We start from the raw sequence: 22,503 nt of genomic DNA on the forward strand, positions 1-22,503 counted from the left end.
AGGCCCTTCTCCCCCTATTGCTCAGTTTGGCCGGGTGGCCAGCTCTAGGAAGAGTCTTGTTGGTTCCAAACTAATTCCATTCAAGAATGATGGAGGCCTCTGTGTTCTTAGAATTTCAATGCTGCAGAAATTTGTTGGTGCCCTTCCCCAGATCTGTGCCTCGACACAATCCTGTCTCGGAGCTCTACGGACAATTCTGTCGACCTCCTGGCTTGGTTTTTGCTCTGACCTGCACAGTCAACTGTGGGACCTTTATATAGACAGGTGTGTGCCTTTTCCAAATCATGTCCAATCAATTGAATTTACCACAGGTGGACTCCGATCAAGTTGTAGAAACATCTCAAGGATGATCAATGGAAACAGGATGCACCTGAGTTAAATTTCAAGTCTCATACCAAAGGGTCTGAATACTTATGTAAATACGGTATTACTGTTTTTTTTTTTATACATTTGCAAACATTTCTAAAAACCTGTTTTCCATTTGTCGTTATGTGGTATTGTGTGTGGATTGATTAGATGTAATGTTTTTCCTCATCAATTTTAGAGTAAGGCTGTAACGTAACAAAATGTATAAAAAGTCTAGGGGTCTGAATACTTTCTGAATGCACTGTATAAAGGTAGTTTTGTGCTACCGGTCAAAAGTTTTAGAACAACTACTCATTCAAAGGTTTTTCTTTATTTTTACTATTTTCTACATTGTAGAATACTAGTGAAGACATCAAAACTATGAAAGAACACATTTGGAATAATATTGTAACCAAAAAAGTGTTAAACAAATCAAAATATATTTGAGATTCTTCAAGTAGCCACCCTTTTCGTCTGACAGCTTTGCACACTCTTGGCATTCTCTCAACCAGCTTCACCTGGAATGCTTTTCCAACAGTCTTGAAGGAATTCCCACATATTCTGAGCACTTGTTGGCTGCTTTTCCTTCGCTCTGCGGTCTGACTCATCCCAAACCATCTCAATTGTGTTGAGGCCGGGTCATCTGATGCAGCACTCCATCACTCTCCTTCTTGGTCAAATAGCCCTTACACACCCTGGAGGTGTGTTGGGTCATTGTCCTGTTGAAAAACAAATGATAGTCCCAATAAGCCAAACTAGATGGGATAGCCTACGGCTAGGGATTCCGCTAGCGGAAAGTTTCGACAACATCGGGTGAAATGGCAGTGCGAAATTCCCAAAAAATTATTAGAAATATTTAACTTTCATACATTCACAAGTGCAATACACAAAATTAAAGCTTAACTTCTTGTTAATCTAGCCACCGTGTCAGATTTCAAAAAGGCTTTACGGCGAAAGCAAACCATGCTATTATCTGAGGACAGCACCCCATCAAACAAACACATGACAATCATAATTCAACCCGCCAGGCGCGACACTAAACTCAGAAATAACGATATAATTCATGCCTTACCTTTGAAGATCTTCTTCTGTTGGCACTCCAATATGTCCCATAAACATCATAAATGGTCCTTTTGTTCGATAAATTCCGTCGTTATATCTCCAAGATGTCCATTTATTTGGCGTGTTTTATTAAAAAAAAACACTGCTTCCAACTCGCGCAACATGACTACAAAATAGCTAATAAGTTACCTGTAATCTTGATCCAAACATTTCAAACAACTTTCCAAATACAACTTTAGGTATTTTTTTACGTAAATAATCAAAAATTTAAGCCGAGATAAACTGTGTTAAATACCGGACGAAAACAAAGTGGAGCGAGCTTTCAGGTCGCGCACCCCAACCACAACCCCAACCACACCCCTCGTTCTGAACAGCCATACTTCTTCATTACTCAAAAGAAGCACATCAACCAATTTCTAAAGACTGTTGACATCCAGTGGAAGCGATAGGAACTGCAAGCAAGTGCCTTAGAAATCTAGATCGACATAGAAAACCCATTGAAAACACTGTCACCTCAACAACAACAAAAAAATCCTGGATGGTTTGTCCTCGGGGTTCGCCTGCCAAATACGTTCTGTTATACTCACAGACATCATTCAAACTGTTTTAGAAACTTTAGAGTGTTTTCTATCCAAATCTACCAATTATATGCATATCCTAGCTTCTGGGCCTGAGTAGCAGGCAGTTTACTTTGGGCACGCTTTTCATCCAAAATTCCGAATGCTGCCCCCTATCCTAAAAAAGTTAATGAACATGCACCTGTGGAACGGCTGTTAAGACACTAACAACCTACAGACGGTAGGCAATTAAGGTCAGAGTTATGAAAACCTAGGACACTAAAGAGTCCTTTCTACTGACTCTGAAAAACACCAAAAGAAAGATTCCCAGGGTCCCTGCTAATCTGCGTGAACGTTCCTTAGGCATGCTGCAAGGAGGCTTGAGGACTGCAGATGTGGCCAGGGCAATAAATTGCAATGTCCGTACTATTAGACACCTAAGACGGCGCTACAGGTAGACAGGACGGACAGCTGATCGTCCTCGCAGTGGCAGACCACGTATAACAACACATGCACAGGATCGGTACATTCGAACATCACACCTGCGGGGCAGGTACAGGATGGCAACAACAACTGCCCGAGGTACACCAGGAACGCACAATCCCTCCATCAGTGCTTAGACTGTCCACAATAGGCTGAGAGAGGCTGGACTGAGGGCTTGTTTGCCTGTTGTAAGGCAGGTCCTCACCAGACATCACCGGCAACAACATCGCCTATGGGCACAAACCCACCGTCGCTGGACCAGACTGGACTGGCAAAAAGTGCTCTTTTATTTAACCTTTAACTAGGCAAGAGTCAATCTAGTCTATTTACCAACTCTGGTATTACCAGGTCCTGATCTATTTACCAACCCTGGTATTACCAGGTCCTAATCTATTTACCAACCCATATATAACGTGAATTGGTTGATAGTGACAGATGATGGTTCTCCCTCCCTTGTTTCTCCATCTTCCCTCCCTCACCCACTTAGTGTGCCAGCCCAGTCCTGATAATCTAACACTCTCTTCTTCCGGCTGATTGAATGATTCATCAGGTGCAGGATGGACAGATTCTCGACCAGAGCATTGGAAACAAGGATAAATGGATCTAGACAATACACACACGATGTGCTTTTACTTTCTGGTCTGTTTCTTTTAATTGAAAAAATAACTATTGAATCGTTTGTAACTCCCTCCCTCCCTTTTCTCTGTCTCGCTTTTCTTCCTCTCTCTCCCTCATTCCTTCCTTCCCTCCTGTCTCTGTCTCTCTCTCTCTCTCTCCCTCCCTCTCTCTCTCCAGCTTCTGAACCAGGTGTTAAACAGAGTGACCGCGGAGAGGAACCTGTTCGACCGTGTGGTCAACCTCCGTCTCCCAGGTAGTGCTCACTCTCATCCAGTAACTTCTTGTACTCCCAATATTATTGTATACTTCTAGTAGTATTGCAGTATTAAACAAGTAATAGTATAAGTACAGAGATGACACCGCTCTTTCACCAAGTCTGCTATTGACATTCTAAAATCTGTAAATGATACTACTCCTGCAGTGTTATACCACTACAGATGCAGACAGACACACTGTACCCACTGGTCAATCTGATGCAGACAGACATACTGTACCCACTGGTCAATCTGATGCAGACAGACATACTGTACCCACTGGTCAATATGATGCAGACAGACATACTGTACCCACTGGTCAATATGATTCAGACAGACATACTGTACCCACTGGTCAATATGATGCAGACAGACATACTGTACCCACTGGTCAATATGATGCAGACAGACATACTGTACCCACTGGTCAATATGATGCAGACAGACATACTGTACCCACTGGTCAATATGATGCAGGCAGACATACTGTACCCACTGGTCAATATGATGCAGACAGAAATACTGTACCCACTGGTCAATATGATGCAGACAGACATACTGTACCCACTGGTCAATATGATTCAGACAGACATACTGTACCCACTGGTCAATATGATGCAGACAGACATACTGTACCCACTGGTCAATATGATGCAGACAGACATACTGTACCCACTGGTCAATATGATGCAGACAGACATACTGTACCCACTGGTCAATATGATGCAGGCAGACATACTGTACCCACTGGTCAATATGATGCAGACAGACATACTGTACCCACTGGTCAATATGATGCAGACAGACATACTGTACCCACTGGTCAATATGATGCAGACAGATATACTGTACCTCTAGTCAATGATAACACATCACACCCAGTCTGAAAGATTCGGAGATGAAGGAAATAAAATATCTTGGTCAAGGTAGCATGCCTTCGAAAGTTCTCCTGGCCCGAGCTTTATTAATATCACACACTTCTGTTAGTGGGTGTTTTCCCTGAGCTACGGTTACTACTTACACTCTGACGTGTGAAAAATCTGATCATTCACTTCAGCTGCAGGAAATGAAGATTGGGTCCAACTCAGCACAGCCATTCATCAGAAATGACAACACGGAGCAGTGTGATGCATTATTCACAGCCATTGTGTTCAATGTGCTGACTGACGCGTAGGGTCTTTTTCTAGGAATTTTGTGTGTGTGTGTGTGTGTGTGTGTGTGTGTGTGTGTGTATCTGGCACTTTACTGATGGGCATTAAGGTCCTCGAGGGGCTGGGGACAAGTGCTTGTTTGGCAGATACACTTTGCTCTCAGTTCCAAATGTTATCCTGAATCACCCGCTTTACCCCTGACTCCAATAATCTGTTTTATTTGTGTGTTTTTATGGGGAGAATCACACTGATCTGGAATATCAAACCCTTCGCAATCTGACAGACCCTCCCCCCCACCCCCCCCAAATTTGTCTCTTCGTGCAGTTTGAAGAAAGTTGCTAACTAACATTAGCGCAATTACTAACTAAGCACAATGACTGGAAGTCTATGAGAACAGCTAGCATGCTAATTAGCTTTGGCTCGTAAAACTACCTTTTTTTTATCTTCGTTCATACTAGACGCGGAGACATACACATTGTTATCCACAAGTTAATCTGACTCTGGGGAAGTAGATAATCATTTTAAAAGAAATAAAGAAAATGTAATATTTCAAATTTATATGGCGCTTTTGAAAATGTGACAAAGTGCTTAACAGCAACCTCGTTCTTTGTACCCGGAGATCTTAACAATGTCTTTCCCTGTGTTCCTGGTGTCCAGGCCTAGAGAGCGTCGACCACTATCCCATCCTAGTGGCTGTAACAGGGATTCTGGTGAGAATCCTGGTGGACTGTGAGAGACAAGGGTAAGTGAATAAGCAGTATTTGCCCCCCGGGGGGGGGGGGGGTAGTGGACATGGCCAATATCATGGTTTTGGAGGCCCTCTTTCCTGCAGTTCTTAACATTTTGCCATGCGTCAGAGAGAATATTTTACAGTATTAAAGCTAGGTCGTTGCCATTCACACATTTTGTCATGGGGCTAAGCGAAAAATGTGAATTTCAAATGTAATTTCCTTCAATTATGCAAATGTTGCCAGTATGCCTTGTTCTTATGCTATCTGAGTGGCTCAAACATTATATAAAAAAAATTGGTACGGGTCCTTTGCAATTGTTGGACATGTGTAAAACCCTGTCCTTTGTACTCTGCTGTTAATAGTCTGTATCCTGCTGGTTCTCCGGTAATTGTATGGTGGTGGGTTGGTCAGGACTGGACCGGGAGGGGAGCAGGCTGTAATCTCTCTGCCTAGCATGCCACCTCTAACCAGATCACAGTGTGTGTGTGTGAGTGTAACGAGAGAGAGCAGTCCTACCCTGTCCTCATTATTTTCTATCCCAGTGAATTGAAACACCAGTTAAGTTCTCTGTTCAGGGCTGGACTGTAATAGAACTGTGTCTCAGATGGCACCCTATTTCCTACCTTTGACCAGAGCCGAAGTAGTGCACTATGTAGGGAGTAGGGTTGCACTTGGGACGGAGCGTGGGACAGCTAGTACCTGTGCCTTCTAGCTTCCGGCTGAGTGATTGATCGATTTTTGCCGGTGATGTTCTCTTGTTCAGCTCTGGTCTAGACGTTATTCCTTTTCATTAGGCTTTTATTAGCTACTGTACAAACCAAATCAAAATGTTTGTAAAAATAAGAAAAAGTGGTTCTGGTAGTTCCGCTTTGTGAGCGTTGGAAAGCTGGACTCTAGAACTCATAGGGAATCATATGCAGAACTCCACTACTCTCTTGTTATCTAGGTTGGTATATAGCTAGCTAGTTTGCTTCGTTCATAGAGGAAATGTTAGCTTGCTAGCTACATAGCTAGCTACATAGCTAGCTACATAGCTAGCTACATAGCTATCTACATAGCTAGCTACATAGCTAGCTACATTGGTTGCAGCTGACCTGTGTGCAAACCATAGCCATGTATTTGTATGTATGTTTTTCTAAATACTTACAAGTAGCTAGCTTGCTCCATTTGCAATGTTGGATAGATAGCTGATCTGTTCCATTTATGAAAATAGCGACAATTATCTCATGGTATTTTAACTTATCCAATCTTCTCCCACAGGCACTGTGCAGCATGCATGCATGCAAAAACAGTTCTTAGCTAGCTAACATTAGCTTGCCCATCTGTAGCTCCCAACTATCTAGCTAGCTAACATTAGCTAAACCATCTGTAACCCCCAACTAGCTAGCTAGCTAACATTAGCTAAACCATCTGTAGCCCCCAACTACCTAGTTAGCTAGTTAACTAGTTTGTCTGGTCCCATAGCAACGCAAAAAAATGAGGTGAATAAAATATATAGTGAATAGGGTGCCATTTGAGACACACCCATTCACTTGGGGGTTTTTTCAGGGTTTTTTTCTGTAATGTGGTAAAGCATTTTTTGGCCAGTTGCAATTTCAACATGACATAACATTTAAAAGCTGTGAAAAAATGTACTCTACAGTTACATTTTGAACTTGAGTGGATTTCAATTGTCTTACATGGAGTAGACTTTGCCTCCTTAGTTATTTGCTGTAATTTACTACAGTAGATTTTAATCCTGATGACACAGGCTCTTCAGACCTTTTACAAATGGCGAGCTTGTCTCTGTGTCTCTTGTCTTGCTCTCTCTCTCTCTCTCACCATCCCCCTCTTTTACTCTTATGAGATCATCTAGATAAGTTGAACATTCACTCGCTCCAGTTGCAGTACGTGTGTTCCCATCTTGTAGAAGCTTTCCTACAGATGCCATTGTCTCTTATCATCGCAGGAGTAGAGAGAGAGAGAGAGAGAGGTAAAACATCTCAGTCACCCCGACCGGTTCGGCAAACAACACGAGGCTAGATGATATGATTTTCTTTCCTTTTATCTTTTTTCTCACTCCCCTCTCCCACTCCCCTCTCCCACTCCCTCCTCTCCCACTCCCCTCTCCCACTCCCCTCTCCCACTCCCCTCTCCCACTCCCCTCTCCCACTCCCCTCTCCCACTCCCTCCTCTCGCTCTTTCCCTCCCTCCCTCCCTCTCTCCTGTCTGTAAAAGGCTCACAATAGCACCCATCACAGCCAAAACCGGGGTGTTATGGGGCTCTGTCAAGAAAATTCAATTACTGAGATATTACAGCTTCTTGTCGGAACAGAAGCCAAGTATCAGACAATATATGACTAGTGTATTGCTGCTGTAGGCCTCTGGTTGCATTTAACACCTGCTGACTGCTCAGACACACTGAGAAATAGGATAATATTAAAATGATTATTACCAATATATGTTTTATATATAGCTTATCTATTCGGTGGATAATATTTGATATTTCCCTGAAGTACTCTATCAACAAAGGCTGGGTCCATTTTGAGACCTTTTACATTTTCATATAATACTATCAAATACTAAAGCACACAAAAATACATTGGTATTTTTTTGGGTTGAGAAAAACTGTTTACCGTCTTGTGTAACCCGACTGATTTTATCCTGTCGGTTGACAGATGTTCTCTCTTAACACCCCGTTTAGTCACCTCTTTATCCTATGCTCTAATATTATCTACATATTCATACTTCACGTAGTGTTATAGCAGTGCTATTCTTAGTGTTAAGTTGCTGTCAGGTTCCACAGGTTCACGGCTGTCTTCAGATCACAGAGCAGGGTTAGTGTGTGGAGTGATAATGTACATCTGTTACTTCTCTGTCTCAGTGAGGGCACAAAGCAGCCCGAGTAAGCACTTAGTGCATGAACACGCACTTCAGCACTTCAATTAAATGAAATTAATTTTTATAAAGCCCTTTTTACATCAGCAGATGTCACAAAGTGCTTATAAAGAAACCCAGCCTAAAACTAAAAAGAGCAAGCAATGCAGAAGCACGGTGGCTAGGGAAAACTCCCTAGACAGGCAGGAACCTAGGAAGAAACCAGGCTCTGAGGGGTGGTCAGTCCTCGTCTGGCTGTGCCGGGTGTTGATTATTAGAGTACATGGACATTAAGACCAGATTGTTGTTCAAGATGTTCATAGATGACCAGCAGGGTCAAATAATAATAACAGTGTTTGTAGAGCAAGACTCTCCAACCCTGTTCCTAGAGAGCTACCATCCTGTAGGTTTCCACTCCGTAGTACAGGTCAGTAGTGGTAGTACATGTCAGTAGTACAGGTCAGTAGTACAGGTCAGTAGTGGTAGTACAGGTCAGTAGTACAGGTCAGTAGTGGTAGTACATGTTAGTAGTACAGGTCAGTAGTACAGGTCAGTAGTGGTAGTACAGGTCAGTAGTACAGGTCAGTAGTGGTAGTACATGTCAGTAGTACAGGTCAGTAGTACAGGTCAGTAGTGGTAGTACAGGTCAGTAGTGGTAGAACAGGTCAGTAGTGGTAGTACAGGTCAGTAGTACAGGTCAGTAGTACAGGTCAGTAGTGGTAGTACAGGTCAGTAGTGGTAGTACAGGTCAGTAGTACAGGTCAGTAGTACAGGTCAGTAGTACAGGTCAGTAGTGGTAGTACAGGTCAGTAGTGGTAGTACAGGTCAGTAGTACAGGTCAGTAGTGGTAGTACAGGTCAGTAGTACAGGTCAGTAGTACAGGTCAGTAGTGGTAGAACAGGTCAGTAGTACAGGTCAGTAGTACAGGTCAGTAGTGGTAGTACAGGTCAGTAGTGGTAGAACAGGTCAGTAGTACAGGTCAGTAGTGGTAGTACAGGTCAGTAGTACAGGTCAGTAGTGGTAGTACAGGTCAGTAGTACAGGTCAGTAGTGGTAGTACAGGTCAGTAGTACAGGTCAGTAGTACAGGTCAGTAGTGGTAGTACAGGTCAGTAGTACAGGTCAGTAGTACAGGTCAGTAGTACAGGTCAGTAGTGGTAGAACAGGTCAGTAGTACAGGTCAGTAGTACAGGTCAGTAGTGGTAGTACAGGTCAGTAGTACAGGTCAGTAGTGGTAGTACAGGTCAGTAGTACAGGTCAGTAGTGGTAGTACAGGTCAGTAGTACAGGTCAGTAGTGGTAGAACAGGTCAGTAGTACAGGTCAGTAGTACAGGTCAGTAGTGGTAGTACAGGTCAGTAGTACAGGTCAGTAGTGGTAGTACAGGTCAGTAGTGGTAGTACAGGTCAGTAGTACAGGTCAGTAGTACAGGTCAGTAGTACAGGTCAGTAGTGGTAGTACAGGTCAGTAGTACAGGTCAGTAGTACAGGTCAGTAGTGGTAGTGCAAGTCAGTAGTACAGGTCAGTAGTACAGGTCAGTAGTACAGGTCAGTAGTGGTAGTACAGGTCAGTAGTGGTAGTACAGGTCAGTAGTGGTAGTACAGGTCAGTAGTACAGGTCAGTAGTGGTAGTACAGGTCAGTAGTGGTAGTACAGGTCAGTAGTACAGGTCAGTAGTGGTAGAACAGGTCAGTAGTACAGGTCAGTAGTGGTAGTACAGGTCAGTAGTACAGGTCAGTAGTGGTAGTACAGGTCAGTAGTGGTAGTACAGGTCAGTAGTACAGGTCAGTAGTGGTAGAACAGGTCAGTAGTACAGGTCAGTAGTGGTAGTACAGGTCAGTAGTGGTAGTACAGGTCAGTAGTGGTAGTACAGGTCAGTAGTGGTAGTACAGGTCAGTAGTACAGGTCAGTAGTGGTAGTACAGGTCAGTAGTACAGGTCAGTAGTGGTAGTACAGGTCAGTAGTGGTAGTACAGGTCAGTAGTGGTAGAACAGGTCAGTAGTACAGGTCAGTAGTACAGGTCAGTGGTGGTAGTACAGGTCAGTAGTACAGGTCAGTAGTGGTAGTACAGGTCAGTAGTACAGGTCAGTAGTGGTAGTACAGGTCAGTAGTACAGGTCAGTAGTGGTAGTACAGGTCAGTAGTGGTAGTACAGGTCAGTAGTACAGGTCAGTAGTGGTAGTACAGGTCAGTAGTGGTAGTACAGGTCAGTAGTACAGGTCAGTAGTACAGGTCAGTAGTGGTAGTACAGGTCAGTAGTACAGGTCAGTAGTACAGGTCAGTAGTGGTAGTGCAAGTCAGTAGTACAGGTCAGTAGTACAGGTCAGTAGTACAGGTCAGTAGTACAGGTCAGTAGTGGTAGTACAGGTCAGTAGTGGTAGTACAGGTAAGTAGTGGTAGTACAGGTCAGTAGTACAGGTCAGTAGTGGTAGTACAGGTCAGTAGTGGTAGAACAGGTCAGTAGTGGTAGTACAGGTCAGTAGTGGTAGTACAGGTCAGTAGTACAGGTCAGTAGTGGTAGTACAGGTCAGTAGTGGTAGTACAGGTCAGTAGTACAGGTCAGTAGAACAGGTCAGTAGTACAGGTCAGTAGTGGTAGTACAGGTCAGTAGTACAGGTCAGTAGTGGTAGTACAGGTCAGTAGTACAGGTCAGTAGTGGTAGTACAGGTCAGTAGTACAGGTCAGTAGTACAGGTCAGTAGTACAGGTCAGTAGTGGTAGTACAGGTCAGTAGTGGTAGTACAGGTCAGTAGTACAGGTCAGTAGTGGTAGTACAGGTCAGTAGTGGTAGTACAGGTCAGTAGTGGTAGTACAGGTCAGTAGTACAGGTCAGTAGTACAGGTCAGTAGTGGTAGTACAGGTCAGTAGTGGTAGTACAGGTCAGTAGTGGTAGTACAGGTCAGTAGTACAGGTCAGTAGTGGTAGTACAGGTCAGTAGTACAGGTCAGTAGTACAGGTCAGTAGTACAGGTCAGTAGTGGTAGTACAGGTCAGTAGTACAGGTCAGTAGTACAGGTCAGTAGTACAGGTCAGTAGTGGTAGTACAGGTCAGTAGTACAGGTCAGTAGTACAGGTCAGTAGTGGTAGTGCAGGTCAGTAGTGGTAGTGCAAGTCAGTAGTACAGGTCAGTAGTACAGGTCAGTAGTACAGGTCAGTAGTACAGGTCAGTAGTGGTAGTACAGGTCAGTAGTGGTAGTACAGGTAAGTAGTGGTAGTACAGGTCAGTAGTACAGGTCAGTAGTACAGGTCAGTAGTGGTAGTACAGGTCAGTAGTGGTAGTACAGGTCAGTAGTGGTAGTACAGGTCAGTAGTACAGGTCAGTAGTGGTAGTACAGGTAAGTAGTGGTAGTACAGGTCAGTAGTACAGGTCAGTAGTACAGGTCAGTAGTGGTAGTACAGGTCAGTAGTACAGGTCAGTAGTACAGGTCAGTAGTGGTAGTACAGGTCAGTAGTACAGGTCAGTAGTGGTAGTACAGGTCAGTAGTACAGGTCAGTAGTGGTAGTACAGGTCAGTAGTACAGGTCAGTAGTACAGGTCAGTAGTACAGGTCAGTAGTGGTAGTACAGGTCAGTAGTGGCAGAACAGGTCAGTAGTACAGGTCAGTAGTGGTAGTACAGGTCAGTAGTGGTAGTACAGGTCAGTAGTACAGGTCAGTAGTGGTAGTACAGGTCAGTAGTACAGGTCAGTAGTACAGGTCAGTAGTGGTAGAACAGGTCAGTAGTACAGGTCAGTAGTGGTAGTACAGGTCAGTAGTACAGGTCAGTAGTACAGGTCAGTAGTACAGGTCAGTAGTGGTAGTACAGGTCAGTAGTGGTAGTACAGGTCAGTAGTGGTAGTACAGGTCAGTAGTACAGGTCAGTAGTGGTAGTACAGGTAAGTAGTGGTAGTACAGGTCAGTAGTACAGGTCAGTAGTACAGGTCAGTAGTGGTAGTACAGGTCAGTAGTACAGGTCAGTAGTGATAGTACAGGTCAGTAGTACAGGTAAGTAGTGGTAGTACAGGTCAGTAGTGGTAGTACAGGTCAGTAGTACAGGTCAGTAGTGGTAGTACAGGTCAGTAGTGGTAGTACAGGTCAGTAGTGGTAGGACAGGTCAGTAGTACAGGTCAGTAGTGGTAGTACAGGTCAGTAGTACAGGTCAGTAGTGGTAGTACAGGTCAGTAGTACAGGTCAGTAGTGGTAGAACAGGTCAGTAGTGGTAGTACAGGTCAGTAGCGGTAGTACAGGTCAGTAGTACAGGTCAGTAGTGGGAGTACAGGTCAGTAGTGGGAGTACAGGTCAGTGGTACAGGTGCGATGCTTAGCAATCTGAAATGGACGCACCGTTAGACTCAAACCGTTGCTGGCTGCAGTGCAGCTTCATTGTGAATTCACATGGATTTTTATACGGCTCAGCAAGGCTAAGAAAGGATCTGTAGCAAGTAGCAGGCTTTTATTTCACTTGGAGGGACAATATGCCAGAGGTTAGCTATTGTGAGCAGGGACTAAAGCAGTAATTCTGCATCAATGGGTCATTAAACATATCTAAATAGATTACATTTATTCTCCGTATTACTTGAGTTTTAAGCTACTGCCTTTTAACTCCATTAACTAATGTAATATCCTCGGTTAATTGTTCCTTTGTGAAACGGGGTTCCAGTGATTGGGTTTAAATGGTGTTCCATTAATTGGAATAGTTGAGAAAGAACACAGAGGTGTTGTATTAGTAGTGTTGTGTTTTTGACAGAGTTGTGGACTCGAGTCACGACTTTGACTTGAGACTCGACTTGATAGAAAAGTGCTTTGATCACTTTCACAAGTTCAAATGCATATACAGTTGAGGTCGGAAGTTTACATACACGTTAGCCAAATACATTTAAACAAAGTTTTTCACAATTCCTGACATTTAATCCTAGTAAAAATTCCCTGTCTTAGGTCAGTTAGGATCACCACTTTATTTTAAGAATGTGAAATGTCAGAATAATAGTAGTGATTTATATCAGCTTTTATTTCTTTCATCACATTCCCAGTGGGTCAGAAGTTTACATACACTCAATTAGTATTTGGTAGCATTGCCTTTAAATTGTTTAACTTGAGTCAAACGTTTCAGGTAGCCTTCCACAAGCTTCCCACAATAAGTTGGGTGAATTTTGGCCCATTCCTCCTGACAAAGCTGGTGTAACTGAGTCAGGTTTGTAGGCGTTCTTGCTCGCACACACTTTTTCAGTTCTGCCCACACATTTTCTATGGGATTGAGGTCAGGGCTTTGTGATGGCCACTCCAATACCTTGACTTTGTTGTCCTTAAGCCATTTTGCCACAACTTTGGCAGGATGCTTGTGGTCATTGTCCATTTGGAAGACCCATTTGCGAGCAAGCTTTAACTTCCTGACTGATGTCTTGATGTTGCTTCAATCTATCCACATAATTTACTTTCCTCATGATGCCATCTATTTTGTGAAGTCCCTGCAGTCCCTTCTGCAGCAAAGCACCCCCACAACATGATGCTGCCACCCCCGTGCTTCACGGTTGGGATGGTGTTCTTTGGCTTGCAAGCCTCCCCCTTTTTCCTCCAAACATAACGATGGTCATTATGGCCAAACAGTTCTATTTTTGTTTTATCAGACCAGAGAACATTTCTCCAAAAAGTACGATCTTTGTCCCCATGTGCAGTTGCAAACCGTAGTCTGGCTTTTTTATGGTGGTTTTGGAGCAGTGGCTTCTTCCTTGCTCAGCGGCCTTTCAGGTTATGTCGATATAGGACTTGTTTTACTGTGGGTATAGATACTTTTGTACCTGTTTACTCCAGCATCTTCACGATGTCCTTTGCTGTTGTTCAGGGATTGATTTGCACTTTTCACACCAAAGTACATTCAGCCCTAGGAGACAGAACGCGTCTCCTTCCTGAGCGGTTTGACTGCTGCGTGGTCCCATGGTGTTTATACTTGCGTACTATTTGTACAGATGAACGTGGTACCTTCAGGCATTAGGAAATTGCTTAATTTTTTCTGAGGTCTTGGCTGCTTTCTTTTGATTTTCCCATGATGTCAAGCAAAGAGGCACTGAGTTTGAAGGTAGGCCTTGAAATACATCCACAGGTACACCTTCAATTGACTCAACTGATGTCAATTAGCCTATCAGAAGCTTCTAAAGCCATGACATCGTTTTCTGGAATTTTCCAAGCTGTTTAAAGGCACAGTCAACTTAGTGTATGTAAACTTCTGACCCACTGGAATTGTGATACAGTGAATTATAAGTTAAATAATCTGTCTCTAAACAGTTGTTGGAAAAATGACTTGTGTCATGCACAAAGTAGATGTCCTAACCGACTTGCGAAAACTATAGTTTGTTAACAAGAAATTTGTGGAGTGGTTGAAAAACAAGTTTTAATGACTCCAACCTAAGTGTATGTAAACTTCCGACTTCAACTGTATTTGACTGACCGCCTTGATTCGGACTTATGTAGCAAAATTTGAAATTGTGTTTTTTTACATTGGACTGTTTTGGTACCTACTGGAGAGCTCTTCTTTGTCTACACTTATTTAGCATCGTTCACACCCTGTAAAGTTTTAGCCCCACCCATATCTTTAAGGGTTGATCTGAGCATTCTGTCCTAACAGCAGTCAAGCTAACCGGCTAACGTTGGCTGGTTTGATAGCTACTTCCAGACACAAATGAGAGAACAGCTCACTCTGACTATTTTATTCACCCTAGCATAGCTGGTGAGGCTGTTGTTATGTTATCCAGAGCGTTGGAGACTGCCGCTGGCAACAATTGACACTTTTTTGCAAATGTTTACTGACACCGGCCATATTCAACAGTTGTTGAGCGTTCGTAAATTCATCAGTTATTCTGCGCTCCGGCACACTAAGACGAGAGTGCTCTGAAATCGGAGTATTTAGCCAGAGCGAATTTACCAGCTACTTCTATCAACAGTGAAATGTTTACTTGCGTAGTGGAGTCTTTTGTTAAGACACATAGCTAGCTAAAAAGCATTAGAAAGGATTACCTACACATACTAACCAGCTCAACTAGACAGAAGTGTGCTACATGGCAGACCAATCCATACTCATCTCTCGGCATGTCCAGCCCACTCATTATCTTAGCCAATCATGGCTAGCGGGAAGGTTGCCCACTTTCTATGCTAAACTAACTAAGCTTGTAATTTAACAATTGTATTCGTATTGACAGGTGGCATACAAGTTTAACATTATGGAATATGAAAGTTCACGTTTCAGAAGGCATTTCTGCCAAAAAAACACACTTTGATAAATATTAAAGATTATGTTCAAATGTCTCTCCTGTGAAGTCGTGACGCGCGACATACGCCTAGTTGCCTGAAACGAGTCACATGGTAAATCTATATTCCATCTAGTCCTACAATAATTGCTAGAATTTGATCATTCCATCCCGTACCGTTTATTGCAACATTTTGGTTTCATGCTTGATATGATACATTTTGATATGATACATTTAGCCTACCATTTCTTACCCTCTGATTCGGCGCAATGTTTATTGTGCACATGATTGTTCGCAAGAATCATGAGGTACAACTTCTGTTGATTTTACATTTACATTTTTACATTTTAGTCATTTAGCAGACGCTCTTATCCAGAGCGACTTACAGTAGTGAATACATACATTTAATTTTCATTTCATGCATTTCTTTTTTGTACTGGCCCCCCCCGTGGGAATCGAACCCACAACCCTGGCGTTGCAAACACCATGCTCTACCAACTGAGCCACAGGGAAGGCCGGGGGGAGGCTTTAATTCAATATATCATTTTCTTCGTTCATATTTCCCGGGTTATGTCCGATTCCTTGCAAATAATTATGCTTCTGTGTGACTTTGTCCTATGTAGGGTTGTGATGATTCTGGAATTTGGAGTAATGATTTAATTGTCATGCATATGGAAACGGTTATTGTTATAATTCTCCTTTTTGTTGAAAAATGTTTTGATCTTGTAATACATCCCAATGCACCTTTTTGAAAAATAGCTCAGAAATACTTAATAAATACAACACAGCTTTGATGAGACCCTCGTCTCAAAAACAAATGGTTTTGGCCGCTTGGAACTTCAGGAAATGAAGGTTCTCGTCCCTACTCATCCCTACCGTTCCCTGTGGCTCAGTTGGTAGAGCATGGTGTTTGCAACGCCAGGGTTGTGGGTTCGATTCCCACGGGGGACCAGTACGGGGAAAAAATTTATGAAATGTATGCATTCACTACTGTAAGTCGCTCTGGATAAGGATATATATATTTGTAATAATGACAATTACAACAATACTGAATGGACAATGAACCTTTTTTTTTAATTTTAACTTTAATATAATACATAAATAAAATCAATTTAGTCTCAAATAAATAATAAAACATGTTCAATTTAGTTTAAATAATGCAAAAACACAGTGTTGGAGAAGAAAGTAAAAGTGCAATATGTGCCATGTAAGAAAGATAACGTTTAAGTTCCTTGCTCAGAACATCAGAACATATGAAAGCTGGTGGTTCCTTTTAACATGAGTCTTCAATATTCCCAGGTAAGAAGTTTTAGGTTGTCGTTATTATAGGAATTATAGGACTATTTCTCTCGATACCGTTTGTATTTCATATACTTTTGACTATTGGATGTTGTTATAGGCACTTTAGTATTGCCAGCCTAATCTCGGGAGTTGATAGGCTTGAAGTCATAAACAACGCTGTGCTTCAAGCTTTGCGAAGAGCTGCTGGCAAACGCAGGAAAGTGCTGTTTGAATGAATGCTTACGAGCCTGCTGCTGCCTACCACCGCTCAGACTGCTCTATCAAATATCAAATCATAGACTTAATTATAATATAATAAACACACAGAAATACGAGCCTTACGTCATTAATATGGTCAAATTCGGAAACTATAATTTCTAAAACAAAACGTTTATTCTTTCAGTGAAATACGGAACTGTTCCGTATTTTATCGAATGGGTGGCTACCCTTTAGTCTAAATATTGCTGTTACATTGTACAACCTTCAATGTTATGTCATAATTATGTACAATTCTGACAAATTAATTACGGTCTTTATTAGGAAGAAATGGTCTTCACACAGTTCGCAACGAGCCAGGCAGTCCAAACTGCTGCATATACCCTGACTCTGCTTGCGCTGAACGCAAGAGAAGTGACACAATTTCCCTAGTTAATATTGCCTGCTAACATCAATTTCTTTTAACTAAATATGCAGGTTTAAAAAAAGATACTTTTGTATTGATTTTAGGAAAGGCATTGATGTTCATGGTTAGGTACATTGATGCAACGATTATGCTTTTTTCGTGAAAGCGCTTTTGTCAAATCATCACCCGTTTGGCGAAGTAGGCTGTGATTTGATGAAAAATTAACAGGCAACTTACCTTGGGTTCTTGCTGCACTCGCATAACAGGTGGTCAGCCTGCCACGCAGTCTCCTGGTGGATTACAATGTAATCGGCCATAATCGGCATTCCCAAAAAATGCATATTAACGATTGTTATGAAAACTTGAAATCGGCCCTAATTAATCGGCCATGCCGATTTAATTGATCGACCTCTAGTTCATACCCCAACCAGAAGCCATGGATTACAGGCAACATTCGCACTGAGCTAAAGGGTAGAGATGCCGCTTTCAAGGAGCGGGACTCTAACACGGAATCTTATAAGAAATTCCGCTATGCCCTTGGATGAACCATCAAACAGGCAAAGCGCCAATACAGGGCTAAGATTGAATCGTACTACACCGACTCCGATGCTCGTCGGATGTGGCAGGGCTTGCGAACTATTACAGACTACAAAGGGAAGCACAGCCGTTAACTGCCCAGTGACACGAGCCTACCAGATGAGCTAAAAAACTTCTATGCTCGCTTCGAGGCAAGCAACACTGAGGCATGCATGAGAGCATCAGCTGTTCCGGACGACTGTGTGATCTCACTCTCCGTAGCCGACGTAAGACCTTTAAACAGGTCAACATACACAAGGCTGCGGGGCCAGAAGGATTACCAGGACGTGTGCTCCGGGCATGTGCTGACCAACTGGCAGGTGTCTTCGCTGACATTTTCAACATGTCCCTGATTGAGTCTGTAATACCAACATGTTTCAAGCAGACCACCATAGTCCCTGTGCCCAAGAACACTAAGGCAACCTGCCTAAATGACTACAGACCCGTAGTACTCACGTCTGTAGCCATGAAGCGCTTTGAAAGGCTGGTCATGGCTCACATCAACGCCATTATCCCAGAAACCCTAGACCCACTCCAATTTGCATACCACCCAAACAGATCCACAGATGATGCAATCTCTATTGCACTCCACACTGCCCTTTCCCACCTGGAAAAAGGAACACCTACGTGAGAATGCTATTCATTGACTACAGCTCAGCGTTCAACACCATAGTGCTCTCAAAGCTCATCACTAAGCTAAGGATCCTGGGACTAAACACCTCCCTCTGCAACTGGATCCTGGACTTCCTGACAGGCCGCCCCCAGGTGGTAAGGGTGGGTAGCAACATCTGCCACGCTGATTCTCAACGCTGGAGCTCCACAGGGGTGAGTGCTCAGTCCCCTCCTGTACTCCCTGTTCACCAACAACTGCATGGCCAGGCACGACTCCAACACCATTAGGTTTGCTGATGACACAACAGTGGTTGGCCTGATCACCAACAACGATGAGACAGCCTATAGGGAGGAGGTCAGAGACCTGGCTGGGTGGTGCCAGAATAACAACCTATCCCTCAACGTAGCCAAGACAGAGAAGATGATTGTGGACTACAGGAAAAGGAGGACCGAGCATGCCCACATTCTCATCGACGTGGCTGTAGTGGAGCAGGTTGAGAGCTTCAAGTTCCTTTGTGTCCACATCACCAACAACTAACATGGTCCAAGCACACCAAGACCGTTGTGAAGAGGGCACGAGAAAGACTTTTCCCCCTCAGGAAACTAAAAAGATTTGGCATGGGTCCTCAAATCCTCAAAAGTTTTTACAGCTGCACCATCGAGAGCATCCTGACAGTTGCATCACTGTCTGGTGTGGCAACTGCTCGGCCTCCGACCGCAAGGCACTACAAAGGGTAGTGCGTACGGCCCAGTACATCACTGGGGTTAAGCTGCCTGCCATCCAGAACCTCTGCACCAGGCGGTGTCAGAGGAAGGCCCTAAAAATTGTCATTGACCCCAGCCACCCCAGTCATAGACTGTTCTCTTTATTACTGGTGTGCATGTATAGGAAGGACCAAAAGGCTTTTTACCCCCAAGCCATTAGACTCCTGAACAGGTAATCAAATAGCTACTCGGACTATTTTCATTGTCCCCCAACCCCTCTTTTACGCTGCTGCTACTCTCTGGTTATCATATAGTCACTAACTAGGCATAGTCACTAACTATACATTCATGTACATACTACCTCAATTAGCCCGGCTAACCGGTGCCCCCGCACATTGGCTTCCCGGACTATCTGCATTGTCCCACCACCCGCCAACCCCTCTTTTACGCTGCTGCTACTCTCTGTTTATCATATATGCATAGTCACTTTAACCATATCTACATGTACATACTACCTCAATCAGCCTGACTAACCGGTGTCTGTATATAGCCTCGCTACTTTTATAGCCTCGCTACAGTTTTTTTTTTTCGCTGTCTTTTTACTGTTGTTTTTATTTCTTTACTTATCTATTGTTCACCTAATACCTGTTTTTTTACTTAAATGGCACTGTTGGTTAGGGCCTGGAAGTAAGCATTTCACTGTAAGGTCTACACCTGTTGTAGTCGGCGCACGTGACAAATAAACTTTGATTTGATAGCAACAGTGGTATTTGGTTGGAGTTAAAACTTACAGGAGGGTAGCTCTCCAGGAACAGGGTTGGAGTTAACCTACAGGAGGGTAGTTTTCCAGGAACAGGGTTGGAGTTAAAACTTACAGGAGGGTAGCTCTCCAGGAACAGGGTTGGAGAGAGCCCTGGTTTAACGGATGGACAAAGCTGGTTGATGCCCTGGCAAATGTAAGGATACTGTAATATGCTAATATACTTAGAATAGAATTTCCCCTCTGAGGATGGCTGGGTGGTCTAGATGAACACTTCTTCTGGTTGTCACTTTGTCTCCTACCACCTCCCACATTCTCCTTACAGTTTCCTATTCTCTCCTTTCATCTCTTATTGTCGCTTTGTCTCCTAGACAAATATGACCGGAAAAAAACTTGTACCTACTGTCAGAAAAGGTTGTTTACTGGACCACCCATTGATGCTGGCCCATCTTCTGCCTTACCATCTTCAATACTCTGCTTTTAACATCAAACACACTAGGAAACACCTTTCATTAGTGTCACTACAGTTCACTTGACCCTAGAGTTTATGCTCTTTGAGATGAAAAATAAACCACTACTCACTGTCCATTCAACATACTAAGTATTAAATAGCCTATTCAGTGTTCTCTATAAAATTCACTCAACATTTTGCACTCCCTCCACACACTCTCATGTCTTTGAACATCTGTAAGTTATCACTGTCTGTCACATGACATCTTGACTGCATCTGAATTGGAACCCTATTTCGTATGTAGTGTACTACTTTTGACCAGAACAGAAGTGCACCATGTAGTGAATAGGAGACCTTGTGATTCCTGACTGAGATGAGAAGCGCTATTCTCTACTGGTTACATTACATCAGGTTGGCTTTTAATGATTACGAACTCAAATCCAAAGAAAATCTCCACTTACCATCTAAAGTTAGTCCTGGTGTTACCAGGGTTGCATCATCCCACTGTAATGATATTTCTCTCATCCCTTTCATCAACCCCATCTCTTGTTAGACAGTACAGTTATGGTATTGTGTGGTTGTTAGACAGTACAGTTATGGTATTGTGTGGTTGTTAGACAGTACAGTTATGGTATTGTGTGGTTGTTAGACAGTACAGTTATGGTATTGTGTGGTTGTTAGACAGTACAGTTATGGTATTGTGTGGTTGTTAGACAGTACAGTTATGGTATTGTGTGGTTGTTACAGTACAGTTATGGTATTGTGTGGTTGTTAGACAGTAAAGGTATGGTATTGTGTGGTTGTTACAGTACAGTTATGGTATTGTGTGGTTGTTAGACAGTACAGTTATGGTATTGTGTGGTTGTTAGACAGTACAGTTATGGTATTGTGTGGTTGTTAGACAGTACAGTTATGGTATTGTGTGGTTGTTAGACAGTACAGTTATGGTATTGTGTGGTTGTTAGACAGTACAGTTATGGTATTGTGTGGTTGTTGAACCAGGGTTGGTTGTTAGAGCGTGAAGGTATGGTCAGACTAAAAGCTATACCGTACATCACCTGATTACTTTACTGGCCCCCTACAAAGGCCTGTCTTTTTCCTCCCTACAAAGGCCTGTCTTTTTCCTCCCTACAAAGGCCTGTCTTTTTCCTCCCTACAAAGGCCTGTCTTTTTCCTCCCTACAAAGGCCTGTCTTTTTCCTCCCTACAAAGGCCTGTCTTTTCCCTGTTCAATGTGGGTCAGTGGGACATTAATCATGGTGTACTGTTGAGTTGTAGGTTGTCCTCGGTTAGCCAGCTCTAGTTATTGCTGTTATGAATCCCAGATGGCACCTATTCTCTATATATAGTGCCCCTATTGGCCCTGGTCAAAAGTAATGTACTAGAAAGGGAATAGGGTGCCATTTGGGATACATCAATGGACATTAACTTCAGTTAGCCAGCTGTACAGCTCCATTTCTTGGTGTCATGCCTCCATCACTTGGCTTACACGGTTGAATGGTTGACAGATGGGTGCTGATAGAAGTGATTATTTTCAGGTGCAAATTTGTTTGGTTTCACAGAGAGCAGGCACTCCTACACTGGGGTCACTGAACTAACGATCCAATGGCACACACACACACACACACACACACACACACACACACACACACACACACACACACACACACACACACACACACACACACACACCTCCCTCCGCTGCTCCTCACCCGGAAGCCTCTGAAGGGAAACCAGTAAGACGTCTCAGGTCTGTGCTAATCAGAAACAGAAAGTGGTGTATCGACTTCCCAACACCAGAAGCAATCTGCCAGGGCAGCAAGGCCATCTGCTAGGGCACCAAGGCTATTAACCAAAATAGACAAATAAATTGATTTGAAAAATACTCTCTATTCTGTTTAGAAAAACCATAAGTGTATGGAAATGTACATAATGAGCCTACATGTCAAAGTGTAGGTGATAGACCTTGCGTTTTGACTACAATCCTCTCATGTCCACACCCATGCTGACATCAGTGGGAAGCCAGAAAATGTAGCCAAATAATACTTTTAATTACATATATAGACTTAACGCCAGTCATGTATGACAAATAAAATATAGGATCATTCATATTAACGTCTAAAGGTTTGATTCTGTCGGCATACTCGTGGCAGTATTTTCTTCAGATAGGAGAGAAAGCGCAGTGCCTGTTGCCCAGTCAACATTTGGAAACTATTTAACCCAAAACGTAATTG

General features: G+C 43.1%; 1 protein-coding gene across 2 annotated transcripts in view; it reads left to right on the plus strand.

Moving 5' to 3' along the window:
• The window catches only part of rnf123 (ring finger protein 123), a 257,414-nt gene that overhangs the window by 116,570 nt on the left and 118,341 nt on the right, over positions 1-22,503 (plus strand). For both annotated transcript variants that reach the window (XM_029692856.1, XM_029692857.1), the window contains exons 33-34: positions 3,243-3,318; positions 5,128-5,212. In XM_029692856.1, the coding sequence (XP_029548716.1) occupies positions 3,243-3,318; positions 5,128-5,212 (161 nt within the window). The remainder of the gene's footprint in view (positions 1-3,242; positions 3,319-5,127; positions 5,213-22,503) is intronic.

Source organism: Salmo trutta, chromosome 16 (assembly GCF_901001165.1).
Source record: "Salmo trutta chromosome 16, fSalTru1.1, whole genome shotgun sequence".
NCBI lineage: Eukaryota > Metazoa > Chordata > Actinopteri > Salmoniformes > Salmonidae > Salmo > Salmo trutta.